Below are 17,952 nucleotides of genomic sequence, written 5' to 3'. Positions count from 1 at the left end.
AGTCAAACAACCAGGATTATGTGGGTTAACAGGCACAGCGTGGCACAGACTAGTCAGACGGGGCACGGGGCAAGCTCAGGGAGCAGAAACCCATCCAGCGGCTTCTCCTGTCCTGGCCACTTAATAGGCAGGGAACTTTAAGAATGCAGACGGCTGAGGCCTTCAAAGGGGTTGTTCACCTAAAAAATGTTTTGTTTTAAATTAAAAGGTGCCAGAAAGTTATTTAGATTTGTAAATTACTGCTATTTAAAAATCTCTAGTCTTCCAGTACTTATCAGCTGCTGTATGTCCTGCAGGAAGTGGTGTATTCTCTCCAGTCTGACACAGTGCTCTCTGCTGCCACCTCTGTCCATGTCAGGAACTGTCCAGAGTAAAGGTTTTCTATGGGGATTTGCTACTACTCTAGACAGTTCCTGACGTGGACAGAGGTGGCAGCAGAGAGCACTGTGTCAGACTGGGGAGAATACACCACTTCCTGCAGGATATAAAGCAGCTGATAAGTACTGGAAGACTGGAGATTTTTAAATAGAAGTAAATTACAAATCTATATAACTTTCTGACACCAGTTGACTTAAAGGAGAAATCCGGCAAAATTTTGTATTGCCCCCCAAAAGTTATACAAATCCCCAATATACACTTATTATGGGAAATGCTTTTTTCCCTGCACTTACTACTGTATCAAGGCTTCACTTCCTGGATAACATAGTGATGTCACTTCCTGGATAACATGGTGATGTCACTTCCTGGATAACATGGTGATGTCACTTCCTGGATAACATGGTGATGTCACTTCCTGGATAACATGGTGATGTCACTTCCTGGATACCATGGTGATGTCACTTCCTGGATACCATGGTGATGTCACTTCCTGGATAACACGGTGATGTCACTTCCTGGATAACACGGTGATGTCACAACCCAACTCCCAGAGCTGTGCGGGCTGTGGCTGCTGGAGAGGATGATGGCAGAGGGATGCTCAGTGTCCCTCAGTGTCCCCCTGCCATCATCCTCTCCAGCAGCCACAGCCCGCACAGCTCTGGGAGTTGGGTTGTGACATCACAGTGTTATCCAGGAAGTGACATCACCGTGTTATCCAGGAAGTGACATCACCATGGTATCCAGGAAGTGACATCACCATGTTTTCCAGGAAGTGGCATCACCATGTTATCCAGGTAGTGACATCACCATGTTATCCAGGAAGTGACATCACCATGTTATCCAGGAAGTGACATCACCATGTTATCCAGGTAGTGACATCACCATGTTATCCAGGAAGTGACATTACCATGTTATTTAGGAAGTGAAGCCTTGATGCAGTAGTAAGTGCAGGGAAAAAGAACTTTATAAGCATTTCCCATAATAAGTGTATATTGGGGATTTGTATAACTTTTGGGGGGCAATACAATACTGTAATAAAAACTTTCAACCTACTTCTCTTTTAAAAGTAAAAGAAATTGTTGCCGGAGTACCCCTTTAACAATCAGTGGGGATATAAACACCAACAAGAAAGTGCCTGATTACAACTCTTCGCATGACATTATAACATGTCAAAAGTTTAATGTAGTAACTTAGATAGAAGACGGTGAACCTACCTGGGGTAGAGCGAGGAGATAGGCAACAGACAAGGTGATATCGTTGGGCAAAGTGTCGCTCGCCAGCTGCAGCAGAACTAGAAGATAAAATCACAGATAGACAGGTACTGTTACAGAGGTGAGTGACCGATCCGGTGCCGTTATATGGTTATAGAGCTTGTTACACAGCGCGCGGAATGATGGTTTGTGTTAGGTGCTAGTTGGTATGATTCATGGCGCAGATCATGGGCGATCAGGCTGGAACGCCGCCTCAACGGTAATTGTCAGGCAAAATATTTCCCCATTTCAGCTAAACAGGAGGAAGCAGCTGCTGCGGCAGATTGTGGCGACGCATCCGGCTCACAACTCAGCCCCATAACCAGCCGCTCATAAACTATCAACTCCTGGAAGAAGGGGAGGATTGTTCTGGAAGAAAAAGTGCAAGATCTGCAGGATTCAGCGAAATGAGCAAATAATCCGGAACTGTTCTCTAGTAGGAATTACAACCGCACACGGGGGCCGACGAGAACACAACGGAGGACGAGGCCGGGACTAGCCGTACAATGAGGCCGAGGGTTATCTATCCAGAGGACGCCTCTCCTGTCACACCAACACCTCCGGGAGATCTTTCCCTAGAATTCAGCATTGTGCTGTTCCTCTGTACTGGTGTGCGTTCACATGCGGCAAGTGTCCAGTATTGGAAATAGATGCAGCTTGGGTACGCTGCAGTATACGGGTATATTGGGTGTGCTGCAGTATACGGGTATATTGGCTACGCAGCAGTATATGGGTATATTGGACACGCTGCAGTATACGGGTATATTGGCTATGGAGCAGTATATGGGTATATTGGACACGCTGCAGTATACGGGTATATTGGCTATGGAGCAGTATATGGGTATATTGGGTACGCTGCAGTATATGGGTATATTGGCTACGCAGCAGTATACGGGTATATTGGCTACGCAGCAGTATACAAGTATATTGGCTACGCTGCAGTATACAAGTATATTGGGTACGCTGCAGTATACAAGTATATTGGGTACGCTGCAGTATACAAGTATATTGGGTACGCTGCAGTATACGGGTATATTGGCTACGCTGCAGTATACGGGTATATTGGGTACGCTGCAGTATACGGGTATATTGGCTACGCTGCAGTATACGGGTATATTGGGTACACTGCACTATACGGGTATATTGGGTACGCTGCACTATACGGGTATATTGGGTACGCTGCACTATACGGGTATATTGGGTACGCTGCACTATACGGGTATATTGGGTACGCTGCAGTATACGGGTATATTGGGTACGCTGCAGTATACGGGTATATTGGGTACGCTGCAGTATACGGGTATATTGGCTACGCAGCAGTATACGGGTATATTGGCTACGCAGCAGTATACAGGTATATTGGGTACGCTGCAGTATACAAGTATATTGGGTACGCTGCAGTATACAGGTATATTGGCTACGCTGCAGTATACAGGTATATTGGCTACGCTGCAGTATACGGGTATATTGGCTACGCTGCAGTATACGGGTATATTGGGTACGCTGCAGTATACGGGTATATTGGGTACGCTGCAGTATACGGGTATATTGGGTACGCTGCAGTATACGGGTATATTGGGTACGCTGCAGTATACGGGTATATTGGGTACGCTGCAGTATACGGGTATATTGGGTACGCTGCAGTATACGGATATATTGGGTACGCTGCACTATACGGGTATATTGGGTACGCTGCACTATACGGGTATATTGGGTACGCTGCAGTATACGGGTATATTGGGTACGCTGCACTATACGGGTATATTGGGTACGCTGCACTATACGGGTATATTGGGTACGCTGCAGTATACGGGTATATTGGGTAGGCTGCAGTATACGGGTATATTGGGTACGCTGCACTATACGGGTATATTGGGTACGCTGCACTATACGGGTATATTGGGTACGCTGCACTATACGGGTATATTGGGTACGCTGCACTATACGGGTATATTGGGTACGCTGCAGTATACCACGCCGTGTACCACGTGTCGGTCTCCTGGTTCACACGGGTCCCTACACTAACTCACCACCGTGCCGGTCAGCAACCGCCAACCCCGCAAAGCGTGCAAGTGCAGGGAAGGGAGGCCATGGAATGGCCCTGCGACCCCAATGTCACAGGACCAAACCCAAAGTGCCCCCCCCCCCCCAAACCCAGCCGGCACCACCAGCGGGGAAGGCTGCCCCCAAACAACACAAGTATGAATGTGGTATTGCACTCACCACTGCTGCTGCAAACAGAATGAGAAAGACATGAGGTACTGACATGTGAGCACAGGTATATCCTGCAAATTTGGGTCATGTGGGTCTTAAGGGGGAGTGCCAGCTGCTCAGAAAAGGGAGAAATGTAAAACACGACATGGAGAGAGAGGAGCGGCTGCACATCCCACATATGGCTGACACTAATGCCGCTAGGACTATTTTAAAAACAGTCAGGGTATCGGTATATAATTTGATCAAACATAATAGCCCCGTGTACCACGTGCAGGTGCCCTGGTTCATACGGGTCCCAGCAGCATTGGTCAGTGCAATACCACATTCAAACTTGTGTTGTTTGGGGGCAGCCTTTCCCACCGGTGGTGCCGGCCGGGTTTTGGGGGGACACTTTGGGTTTGGTCCTGTGACATTGGGGTTGCAGGGCCGTTCCATGGCCTCCCTTCCCTGCACGTGCACGCTTTTCGGGGGTGGCAGTCACTGACCGACACGGTGTGGAGTTAGCGTAGGGACCCGTGTGAACCAGGGTACCGGCACATGGTACACGGGGCAGTATGGTTTGATCAAATTATATACCGACACCCTGACTGTTATTAAAATAGGCCTGGCGGCACTAGTGTCAGCCATATGTGGGATGTGCAGCCGCTCCTCTCTCTCCATGTCGTAGTATACGGGTATATTAGGTACGCTGGCATATTATTCTGCCAGTGTACTGATGTCTAAGCTGGACAATAACAGTATTTTTGTATATACTGTACCAACACTCCACTTAATCTGAACGTCAGTGCTCAAGGTCAAACGATATCCAAATACAAAAGGAAATTCCGGCACTCACGTCTTGCTACAACTTCATGATTTATGTAAATATACATAAAAACGCTGACGGTGTTTCTGAATAGCATACCTTCTGATGTAAACAAGTCCCTGGCAGGCTTTATCTGCAACACTGTAGCTTTTTTGTAATGATATGAGGGACAATCAAAGCAAATTCATCAGCAAATTGCCCTTAGAGTAATCCTCCCAGCATTACAAAGAAGCTACAACGTTGCAGACAAAGCCAGTCAGGGACTTCTTTATCATGTCAGAAAGGAGGGGGGGAGAAGGGGGAGACAGAGAGAAAAGCTCATACACAGATTTTTGCGTCTTCAGCAGAAAGCAGCAGCTCAGAACTGGGAGAAGGAGACTGAATAGATAATAACATGTATGGAAGGAATTGTTAGTCTCACCATGGGCAGCAACATATGAAAATTTATGTTTATGCAGAATACCCCTTTAGGAGAGCACAACAAGGCCATGCAATGCTCAACTGGGAATTGGGGGATTATATATATATATACATATACACACGCACACATTTGTGGAGTACTAGAGATGAGCAAACCTCAAGTATGCTTAGGATCATCCAAACCTGAACGTTTGGCATTTGTTTAGCAGTGGCTGAAGTGGCATCCTTAGGACTGCATCCAACTTCTTCAGCCAATGCTAAACAAGTGCAGAGCATTTTGGTTCGGACGACCCCAAGCATGCTCAAGGTTTGTGCGTCTCTAGTGAATACTAATAGTACGGGGTCATGCAACTATTGTGAAGTAATAAAATACCACTATGCTCCTATAAACACCGCCTAAAGATTTATCCACTTGTAATTGTATTCTAAATTAGATTCATTATAAAGGGCCATTACAATACTTTAAAGGGGTACTCCAGCGAAAATATTTTTCATTCAAATCAACTAGTTTCAGAAAGATTTATTGACTTGTAATTTACGTCTATTTAAAAACCTCCAGTCTTCCCATACTTATCAGCTGCTGTATGTCCTGCAGGAAGTGGTGTATTTTCTCCAGTCTGACACAGTGCTCTCTGCTGCCACCTCTGTCCATGGCAGGAACTGTCCAGAGCAGCAGCAAATCGCCATAGAAAACCGTTCCTGACATGGACAGTGGTGGCAGCAGAGAGCACTGTGTCAGACTGGCGAGAATACTCCACTTCCTGCAGGACATACAGCAGCTGATAAGTATGGAAAGACTTGAGATTATTAAATAGAAGTAAATTACAAATTTATATAACTCTCTGAAACCAGATTATTTGAAAGAAAAAGTTTTTCACTGGAGTGCCCCTTTAACATAAACAATGGCATAGAGTAGCTTTAGTGCTCCATAGATTTTTTTCCTGATCATTTAAGAAGCTTGAATGATTATTACCGCTCAGACACCGGCTTCTGACATCGCTCTCTCCTGTCATTAATACGTCTATTGTTCCGAGATCTGAAGGTGACATTACAGAAGATAAGCGGCTTTAATTGCTTCACAATTCTGACTCCGCACAAAGAGGCCAAATATTTTTTGTTTGTCGTCAGGAGATTAATAATCAGTGTTTTATTAACTTCCTTTTATATTCATTTATAATAGAAAATGTCCAGAGAGACCTCCGGATGAAGAGAGGGTTATTATCAGTAGGAGACGAGTTATCTCACTTCGCCCTGGGTGGAGGCGTTCACACTGCGCAGATAACAGCGCTTTATATCAGACACAATGCAGCCATAAGCAAAAAAGAAAAAAAATCTGGATCTTTCCCAACAAGGTGATGATAAAAAAAAGTTGAGAAAACCTGAAGGGTAAATTGATACGGGACAGATTCCCGGCGGATTTTACCTGTGGATTTGTGTGGCTAAAATTGGCAGCAGATTACAATACTGTGTGCGGATGAGACTTAGGGCCCTATTACACGGGACGATTATCGTTCGAAAAATCGTTAGATTGTTCGGATTTGAACGATAATCATTTAGTGTAATAGCAGACAACGATTAAATGACCAACGAGAAATCGTTGGACGTTTAATAGAATTTGGACCTATGTAATAAGACGTCGTTCGGTCGTTCGCAGTAGCGACAACAGCATGACTGCAAGTTACGATCATTTTTCCGTGTAATCTGGCAGTTTTATGGTGCGTTTACACAGACAGATTTATCTGTCAGATTTTGGAAGCCAAACCCAGGAATAGATTTGAAAAGAGGAGAAATCTCAGTCTTTCCTTTATAACCTGTTCCCTGTTTACAGTCTGTTCCTGGCTTTGGCTTCACAAATCTGTCAGGTAAATCTCTCTGTGTAAACGCACCATCACCGAGGCCATTTGCCATAGCAGTTGTTTGAGATCGTTAATCGTTGATGGTTGAAAACATTTTCAATGGGGGTTATCCAGCCCTACACAAAAACATGGCCACTTTCTTCCAGAGACAACATCACCCTTGACTCCAGTTTGGAGTGAATGGAGCTTAAATGCAAACCTCACCTCATTTGCTAAGTGAATCTTCAATAACAGGATGTAAACCGGCCTGGGATAAACATTTGTATGCCAAGATGATAAGAAAGAAAATAATATGAGGCGGACAACATGGACCAGGCGGTCTTTTTCTGCAGACAATCTTCTATATTTGAGAGAACTATTAGAAAGCATCTGCAGCTTTGGACTACATTATGTATAGTCTTACTGCTTATATAGCTAGGTAGCCATGTATGCAACTAGGGATGGTCCAAACAGAGTTCGGTTTGGGTTCGTACGAACCCGAACTCTCGGTAATGATTCCCGCTGTCTGCCCGCTCCGTGCAGCGGGAGGACCGTCTGGAAAACTGGGATACAGCCATAGCCATAGGCTGTATCCCAGTTTTCCAGGCGGTCCTCCCGCTGTATCCACCCGCTCCACGGAGCGGGCAGACAGCGGGAATCTGATGCCGAGCATTCGGGTTCATACGAATCTGAACCTCGGAGGGTTCGGACCATCCCTACATGCAACCATGGTGCAACATTTTTTAAAGGAGAAGTCCCACCGATTGAAATCTGCAGGAAGGCGGAGGTTGGAGGGAAAACAACAGACAAGTTAACTCTCCTGTCCCCCGTGCCTCCTAGCGCCACCGCCACCAGACGTCATCTACTGCTGGAAACCAGGTATGTCACGTACCCGACATCTGCAGTAGCAACGTCCCGGCCCAGTTGAGCAATTGCCCGCTCAGCCAGTCAGCGACTGACATGGTGTCCCACCCCAGTCACTGATTGGCTGGATGAGCAATCACTCAGCCAAGTTTGTGACGTTGCAGGTAGCAACACTGCAGGACCCCAGCTGCGGCTAACAGGACCCGGTGGTGCTACGAGGCACAGGGGACAGCCGAATTAACTTGTCTGCTATTTTCACACCCACCTCACTGAAGATTTCATAGTTGGTGGGACTTCTCTTTTAACTCGGGAAAACATGTTAAAAAAAAAAAATCAATTTCAAGATGTCCAGTCTTCAAAGGAAACATCTGTTTGGCGTCTATGGGCAACACTAGGAATCCTTTATGCACCGGCCCACCTTCCTACAGTGGAGCAGATCGCTTTTGGACTGTCTCAGAATATAATTAGTGAGGACACGCTCAGAAATCATTAGCCTTTTCACAGTCTCCGGGGCCGAGCGGACCTGTCATAAATAAAACATATTTCAGCGAGTTAATTTTTAAGGACACTGGCATTCCCGCTCCAAATGCCAACGACGCCGTCAAAACATTTAAACAATAATTACACTTGCCATAAAAGTCGAGAAGGAATAAATTGTACATCTGGCCACAAAAAGAGGGAACAAAAAAAAAAATATATATATATATAAAAATAAGCAAAGCGCTTCTAACAGCCTCCTATTCTTTGCTGGCATTGAAGGCTGAATAGCAGCGGCTAACTGCTCCGCGGTTACGATTATGTTTATTGCTACGGCTCAACAAATACATGGAAATGGCGGTCAATGACATAAAGCTCAGCGGAGAAGGTAAACACGCTCGCCAGTAAATGAGGCACTTCATTCTCTTTTTATTTTGGAACAAATTATTCTACTGTCCAGATTTTTTATCTTTCAAGGTTGAGGTTGTACGCAGAGGGCCCATCACGCGCTACAGCTCTGCTACAACACAACTCATGTCGGTTGGCTTGTTCATGGCGACGGTAAATCATGGCCCTCTCGGGGTCCACATTATGGAACGGTTTCATTTCCATAGCTGGAAGCTGTACTTAAAATTCAGCAAAAATGTAGAAATGCTCGTAAATTAGTAGTCTGAGGACTCGGCTACGCAGGTTGTTTCGAGGGCGGCTTTACCTTGAATGTTTTTATAGAGCGATATGTAATATAAGGTATTAGTATGGATTATAATTTACATTGTAGATGGAGTGGGAATCTGGATCATGATGCAATTTATGAAGTAGAATTTTAAAATTACTGGATAAGACATAACTTTTCTACTAAGAGTGCTCTCTCCTGGCATGGCTGAACATTCATGTGTTCCCTATGGGGAGGAGAAAACTGCAGCCGGGCAGCTTTGGCGCTGGCTAATCTCTCCGAAAACAAATGGATTGGGAGGCAGTAACCTGGGGCGCCCAACCCTCCTCTCCAAAAAAATCATCTATCCACAGAGAATGTGGAGGGGGCCATACATCTTGTACTAGTATTAGGTATATGGGCACTAACATTGGGCAGCAGCTATCCTCACTGATCCCTAGAACAAAGAGGACCTTTTACCAGTTATAAACCATGACCCAAAGGAGTATTCTGGTTTTGGCAAATTAAAGGTTATTAATTCTATATTGAAAAAGATTCCAAAAGAGATGGACTAATATATACAGTCTTAGTGAAATGCTTTGCTCACCGCTGGCTTGTCAGATGGCTGCCACTAGAAAAAACTTTTGACATGCCAAAAAGACGTCAACAGTTTTGTTTTCTCCGGATCTGAGTGATCAGCCCTATACCGATTGGAAGAACAAGTAGGGGGAGGATCGCACTGCAGCGCTCCCACTCTCTGCTCAGAGTCAGACTTATAATCGAGGCCTGTGAAGCCCGACTCGATTTTCTAAGTCTGAGTGGAGAGTGGGCGTGCTGCAGCACGGTTTTCTCTCAGCTTTTTCTTCTGATTGGTACGGGTGTGAACACTCTGTATGTCACATCTGTATGTCATGTCAAAAGTTTTTTGCAAAGACAGTAAAGGCTCTATTCCACGGGCCGACAAGATGAGCAAACAAGCGCTGCCAATGTTCATTTGCCGCTATTCCACATGGCAGCAGCAAGCGGGTGAGTGCGGGAGGGGCCGCGGGGAGCTGCGGGGGGGCTGCCAGGGTGATTGCTGATCGTCCGGGAAACCCATAGAGAATTGCGGTGGTTTGCTGCCACCGCTCCTATTCCACGGAGCGGCGGCATCAGATCGCTGCTAAATCAGTCGTTTGTCTTTCAACATGTTGAAAGACAAACGACGCAACAATCAGCCGACATAAACGAGATCTTTGCCTTCTATTCCACAGGACGACTGAGATGCAAAAGGTTCCTATATTCAACGACTGTAAATGGAGGTCATGAAATAATGATACAATAATATTGGAAAATCATATCATTTTTCATCATTCAAAGAATTAAATTTATACTAGTTTTACTCTCAAGTAAGAAGGAAAAACGTGTACTTCTCTCCCATCCCTTTGGCCACAATAACCTAAATGTATCAGTCTTGCAATGGCCCATTGCTGCCAACTATCTATTCAAGTTGTTAAGAAATCCAGCACCATGGACAGTGGCTTTGTATATTAAAGTGAATGTGCTTTCAAGTCCATTCCTTTGAGGTTGTTTTTTTTACATTACCAGACCAGCGCCGGGATGCAGGAGGTCTTTTTTAAAAAAAAACAAAAACAAACATTGCTCGGTTCCCCCGAACGGCGCCAGTCTATTCTCGAGCACGGGCCCCCTGTGTGACAATCAACCCTCCCCTCTGTGACACAGCTCCGGCCCTCCCCGAGCCGCCGCCTCCATTGATAATCATTAAAGAAGGCAGGCTGGTTGGGGTACCATCTCTTTTGATAATAAGAGAAAAAATTCTATTCAGGGGGTGGAGCTATGTCCCCCTTTAATAACTATCAATGTAAACGGCCAGGGGTGGGACAGGCCAGATCGAGGCTCGAAGGGGCAGTAGCCACACCATGAGTGCTCCTAATGGCTTACTGGGAACAACTAACAGGCCGGGAATGGCGCTGAGGATGAAGGTAACAGACATAGCTTCATCCTCAATGCCCCGAGCCTAATAGGAAGTGTTCAGCAGGTTAGATTAGTCTTTAAAGTTGATGCCAGGATGAGAAAAACATGGCTGCCTAATTTAAAAAAAACAAGTCCACGAGTTGTAATCTTGCGTCTAGGCTACTATACATTGCCAGGTATGGCCCAGGGTACGGAAAGCCCCAATGGGCCGCAACAATGAGCCCGTAATGATACTTTATGAGGTCTCCGTAAAAGCTAAAACTGTTCTCCTGCGGATAAGTTTTGACTAAAGAACGTCCACTTCCATCTGCATGACAATCCGAGCAGCTTCAGACACATCACTTTATATTCATGGTAATGCTTTGGCTTATTGCGGACATGAGCAATTACATTTCTAAAAACCAATTTCTGCTGCTCTCCGTAAGTCACGCTCGTGCCATCAGCCGAGCGCCGGGTATATATTAAATATTACTTGGATACAGTGGGGTCATAGGCCAGCTAGTCCTGGTGAGACTGAAATAACTACATTTAGAGCCTATGAATAAATACATAGCATGCTGCAATGTCTAATGAGCGTGCACACTGGGTAAGGGGTTATTCATGTCACCCCCGTTATATCTGACTTCACTTAGTCCCTTGCTATGTCGCCGATGTACTATGTCATTCACCATATGATATGCACAGGGGAAATCTGTGATCCTGATTCAACCAGACAGGTCGGGTCTGTTCTTTCTCCACCCGGTCGGCTCCAAGCTGATTAACTTAAAGTAGGGCTGACTGTTGTTTATCTACATTAGGGACATATGTATGTCTATTATTCTCAAGCTTAGCCATACACGACGCTCTGCTCATTTAACTGCATGGCATTGGGTAAGAGCTTAAAGGTGGACGCATCGGAAGTCTCACATTGCACAATGGTAGATAAAACCATATAAATACTTTACAGTGACTGGGGTGGCAGTGGGCATGGTCAATACCATTCCTCCTCATTGCAGTTAGACAGATAACCGAGATGAGCGAACTTAAAGGGAATCTCTCACTAGTTTTATGCCGCCTTAAACAGATGGGTGTATTACTTACATCATTCTGTTCAGCCGTTCTCCTAATATGCAGGAGAATAGGATTCTTGCCACACCCCTCCCCCCGCCCTCCAGCTGCTGATTGACAGGTGACTGCCTATACAGAGCATAGATAGATAACTGCCAATCAGAAGCTGGTGGGTGTAGTGTTTCTGTTTCTCATGAATATCCAGGACTACTGGGCTCATGCACATAATGGAGAGGCCTACTTATTGTCCATGTTATTCAGGAGGAGATCTCTGGATCAGCTGCACAGAACTATGTAAGTGATACATCATTCTATTCAGCTTCTCTGTCACTAGTTTATGCCAGAGATAGGACACCATAAGTTTGAGTTCATGCAAACCCAGGAGCCTGGCATTTGACTCCTAGTGGCTGGTGAAGACTGATGTAGCCATAGGGTGGCCTGGAGAACATGGATACAGAAAGGATGTATCCTTGTCTTCCAGGCCACCCAGGGGCTGCATCCATCTTCTACCAGCAGCGGTATTCCAATGCTAAGTGTTGGTTCACACGAACCCAAACTTACTGTAAATTCACTCATCTCTACTGACATCCCCTATTATGAAGATCATTGGGTCACAACGATTTTAATCCCGCCAACACAGACAGACAGAAGGGGAGAAAATAACAAGCAACCTTTGCTTACCACAGCCCATGCCAATGATGAGCAGTGTGACCGGCCCCGGGAACCACCAGAAGGTATTTTCCCTGAGTTGTGATGACATTATCACTCGGGGGAAAATGTCCATCCTGGCTGATGGACGGTCCGCTCAGCCAATCAGTGACCGAAGCGACGTCCCACCCTTATCTGGCTGAGAAGCCAGTCCATCAGCCAGGTCATGACGTCAGCCATGCTGGAGATCCCAGAGCGACGAGCCGGGGCTGGAGAGGCATGGGGAAAGGTGAGTAATGCTGGGTTTACACGGAACGATTATCATGCGAATTTGCACGATAACGATTGAATTCGAACGATAATCGTACGTGTAAATGCATCGAACGTCAAGCGAGAAATCATTCATTTTGATCTTTTAACAGGTTCTTAAATCATCGTTCGTAAAAAAATTCGCCGATCGTTCCGTGTAAACAGTCGGTCACCGATTTTTCCTGTGTGTGAGATGGGCTTAAGCGATCGCAAAACGATCAGAAAACGAATTTTCTGTACGATATATCGTTCCATCTAAACGCTGATCGTTATAAAAGAAAAATCGTTACTTAGAAATCGTTAATTGTACGATTGGGCGAATTATCGCTCCGTGTAAACCCAGCATAAGGGTCCATTTACACAGAAAGATTATCTGACAGATTATCTGTCAAAGATTTGAAGCTAAAGCCAACAATGGATGTGAAAAGAGGAGAAATCTCAGGCTTTCCTTTATGACCTGATTTCTGTTTATAGTCTGTTTCTGGCTTTGGCTTCAAATCTTTGGCAGATAATCTGCCAGATAACCTTTCTGTGTAAATGGACCCTTAGTATTGTTTGTTAGGTTCCCCGAGTGTAGCTGCCATTAAAAAAAAAATAATAATAAATTCTGAAGTCGAACTTGTCCTAAAAGATAAATAAATAACAATAATAACAATAATAATAATAATAATAATAACATTTAAATAATAATAAAATAATAATAATAATAATAATAATAATAATAAATAATAATAATAATGCCTTTATATGTATAGCGCCATCTGATTCCGCAGCACTCTACATAGTTTGTCAATTTTTCTCCCTGTCCTCATTAGAGCTCACAACCTAAATTCACCTATCTGTATGTTTTCAGTGTGGGAGGAAACTCACATAAACATGGGAAGAGAACATACAAACTCTTTGCAGATGTTGCCCTTGGTGAGATTTGAACCCAGGACCTCAGCGCTGCAAGGCTACAGGGCTAACCAGAGAGCAGGCTGCCCACGTGTCCAGCTGGAATACCCCTTTAATTTTTGCTCGCTTCGACATCAGAGACGGCAAGTTCAGGTTCCCAAACATCTGCCTGCATAACATAAAGGAAGAGCAGGAAAACTGAGAGATAGATGCGCTCCAGCACAATACCACTCCCAGCATTCACACGCATCCTGTCTATATAGCGGCTTTTATTTCAGGATTAACGTTTTCGCGGCACCACCAGTCCTTTATAGAAGAACCCGGTAACACATTGATGAGATAGAGACGGCATCACAATGTGCAATTAGTACATTCTCTATGTGCAGTCTTAATGAATAAGTACAAAGTAAGTGAAAGTTTTTTCCTCATCTTCTATATTCAAGTCGATTGATTTATTCATTCCTACTATTCACGGGTGCCGTGTAATTTCTCGGGAAATAATATCTTCAGTCAGATTAAGAAAAGCTTTGATGGCTTCGACTAAAAAGGAAAACATTAATGTGTTATTACTTTTTAAGTATTATTCCCACAAGAACACAAAAACCCAGAGCGATGGCTGCCATCTTACAGAGGGAACTTATTTACCAGAGCGATGGCTGCCATCTTACAGAGGGACCGCATTTACCAGAGCGATGACTGCCATCTTACAGAAGGAACGCATTTACCAGAGCGATGGCTGCCATCTTACGGAGGGAACGCATTTACCAGAGTGATGGCTGCCATCTTACAGAGGGAACTTATTTACCAGAGCGATGGCTGCCATCTTAGAGGGAACTTATTTACCAGAGCGATGGCTGCCATCTTAGAGGGAACTTATTTACCAGAGCGATGGCTGCCATCTTACGGAGGGACTTATTTACCAGAGCGATGGCTGCCATCTTACAGAGGGAACTTATTTACCAGAGCGATGGCTGCCATCTTACAGAGGGAACTTATTTACCAGAGCGATGACTGCCATCTTACGGAGGGAACTTATTTACCAGAGCGATGGCTGCCATCTTACAGAGGGAACTTATTTACCAGAGCGATGGCTGCCATCTTACAGAGGGAACTTATTTACCAGAGCGATGGCTGCCATCTTACAGAGGGAACTTATTTACCAGAGCGATGACTGCCATCTTACGGAGGGAACTTATTTACCAGAGCGATGGCTGCCATCTTACAGAGGGAACTTATTTACCAGAGCGATGGCTGCCATCTTACAGAGGGAACTTATTTACCAGAGCGATGGCTGCCATCTTACGGAGGGACTTATTTACCAGAGTGATGGCTGCCATCTTACAGAGGGAACTTATTTACCAGAGCGATGGCTGCCATCTTACAGAGGGACTTATTTACCAGAGTGATGGCTGCCACCTTACAGAGGGAACGAATTCACCAGAGCGATGGCTGCCATCTTACGGAGGGACTTATTTACCAGAGCGATGGCTGCCACCTTACAGAGGGAACGAATTCACCAGAGCGATGGCTGCCATCTTACAGAGGGAACTTATTTACCAGAGCGATGGCTGCCATCTTACAGAGGGAACTTATTTACCAGAGCGATGGCTGCCATCTTACAGAGGGAACTTATTTACCAGAGCGATGGCTGCCATCTTACAGAGGGAACTTATTTACCAGAGCGATGGCTGCCATCTTACGGAGGGAACGAATTCACCAGAGCGATGGCTGCCATCTTACGGAGGGAACGCATTTACCAGAGCGATGGCTGCCATCTTACGGAGGGAACTCATTTACCAGAGCAATGGCTGCCATCTTACGGAGGGAACGCATTTACCAGAGCGATGGCTGCCATCTTACAGAGGGAACTCATTTACCAGAGCGTGGCTGCCATCTTACAGAGGGAACTCATTTACCAGAGCAATGGCTGCCATCTTACGGAGGGAGCTCATCTACCAGAGCGATGGCTGCCATCTTACGGAGGGAACTCATTTACCAGAGCAATGGCTGCCATCTTACGGAGGGAACGCATTTACCAGAGCGATGGCTGCCATCTTACGGAGGGAACGCATTTACCAGAGCGATGGCTGCCATCTTACGGAGGGAACGCATTTACCAGAGCGATGGCTGCCATCTTACGGAGGGAACTAAATCACCAGAGCGATGGCTGCCATCTTACAGAAGGAACTCATTTACGAGAGCGTTGGCTGCCATCTTACAGAAGGAACTCATTTACGAGAGCGTTGGCTGCCATCTTACGGAGGGAACGCATTTACCAGAGCGATGGCTGCCATCTTACGTAGGGAACGCATTTACCAGAGAGATGGCTGCCATCTTACAGAGGGAACTCATTTACCAGAGCGTTGGCTGCCATCTTACGGAGGGAACTCATTTACCAGAGCGATGGCTGCCATCTTACAGAGGGAACGCATTTACCAGAGCGATGGCTGCCATCTTACGGAGGGAACTTATTTACCAGAGCGATGGCTGCCATCTTACAGAGGGTACGCATTTACCAGAGTGATGGCTGCCATCTTATGGAGGGAACTTATTTACCAGAGCGATGGCTGCCATCTTACGGAGGGAACTCATTTACCAGAGCAATGGCTGCCATCTTACAGAGGGAACTTATTTACCAGAGCGATGGCTGCCATCTTACGGAGGGAACACATTTACCAGAGCAATGGCTGCCATCTTACAGAGGGAACTTATTTACCAGAGCGATGGCTGCCATCTTACAGAGGGAAGGCATTTACCAGAGCGATGGCTGCCATCTTACAGAGGGAACTTATTTACCAGAGCGATGGCTGCCATCTTACGGAGGGAACTTATTTACCAGAGCGATGGCTGCCATCTTACGGAGGGAACTTATTTACCAGAGAGATGGCTGCCATCTTATGGAGGGAACTTATTTACCAGAGCGATGGCTGCCATCTTACAGAGGGAACGCATTTACCAGAGCGATGGCTGCCATCTTACAGAGGGAACGCATTTACCAGAGCGATGGCTGCCATCTTACAGAGGGAACGCATTTACCAGAGCGATGGCTGCCATCTTACAGAGGGAACGCATTTACCAGAGCGATGGCTGCCATCTTACGGAGGGAACAAACTTACCAGAGCAATGGCTGCCATCTTACAGAGGGAATGCATTTACCAGAGCGATGGCTGCCATCTTACAGAAGGAACTCATTTACCAGAGCGATGGCTGCCATCTTACGGAGGGAACGCATTTACCGGAGCTATGGCTGACATCTTACGGAGGGAACGCATTTACCAGAGCGATGGCTGCCATCTTACGGACGGAACTAATTCACCAGAGCGATGGCTGCCATCTTACGGAGGGAATGCATTTACCAGAGCAATGGCTGCCATCTTACAGAGGGAATGCATTTACCAGAGCGATGGCTGCCATTTTACAGAAGGAACTAATTTACCAGAGCGATGGCTGCAATCTTACAGAGGGAACGCATTTACCAGAGCGATGGCTGCCATCTTACAGAGGGAACGCATTTACCAGAGCGATGGCTGCCATCTTACAGAGGGAACGCATTTACCAGAGCGATGGCTGCCATCTTACAGAGGGAACGCATTTACCAGAGCGATGGCTGCCATCTTACAGAGGGAACGCATTTACCAGAGCGATGGCTGCCATCTTACAGAGGGAACGCATTTACCAGAGCGATGGCTGCCATCTTACAGAGGGAACGCATTTACCAGAGCGATGGCTGCCATCTTACAGAAGGAACTTATTTACCAGAGCGATGGCTGCCATCTTACGGAGGGAACACATTTACCAGAGCGATGGCTGCCATCTTACAGAGGGAACGCATTTACCAGAGCGATGACTGCCATCTTACGGAGGGAACTCATTTTCCAGAGTGTTGGCTGCCATCTTAAGTAGGGAACACATTTACCAGAGTGTTGGCTGCCATCTTACGTAGGGAACGCATTTACCAGAGCGATGGCTGCCATCTTACGGAGGGAACGCATTTACCAGAGAGATGGCTGCAATCTCACGAGGGAACTAAATCACCAGAGCGATGGCTGCCATCTTACGGAAGGAACTCATTTACGAGAGCGTTGGCTGCCATCTTAAGGAAGGAACTCATTTACCAGAGCGATGGCTGCCATCTTACGGAAGGAACGCATTTACCAGAGCGTTGGCTGCCATCTTACGGAGGGA

The 17,952-nt window shown here is 45.9% G+C and overlaps 1 protein-coding gene across 2 annotated transcripts in view; it reads right to left on the bottom strand.

Annotated features, from left to right (window-relative positions):
- Positions 1-17,952, bottom strand: part of NBAS (NBAS subunit of NRZ tethering complex) — a 445,751-nt gene that overhangs the window by 187,905 nt on the left and 239,894 nt on the right. For both annotated transcript variants that reach the window (XM_069973153.1, XM_069973154.1), the window contains exon 39: positions 1,593-1,669. In XM_069973153.1, the coding sequence (XP_069829254.1) occupies positions 1,593-1,669 (77 nt within the window). The remainder of the gene's footprint in view (positions 1-1,592; positions 1,670-17,952) is intronic.

The sequence above is a fragment of the Dendropsophus ebraccatus genome, chromosome 6 (genome assembly GCF_027789765.1).
Source record: "Dendropsophus ebraccatus isolate aDenEbr1 chromosome 6, aDenEbr1.pat, whole genome shotgun sequence".
Lineage (NCBI taxonomy): Eukaryota > Metazoa > Chordata > Amphibia > Anura > Hylidae > Dendropsophus > Dendropsophus ebraccatus.
The sequence above is the reverse complement of the archived record's forward strand: the minus strand, read 5'-3'. Positions and strand labels throughout refer to the sequence as shown.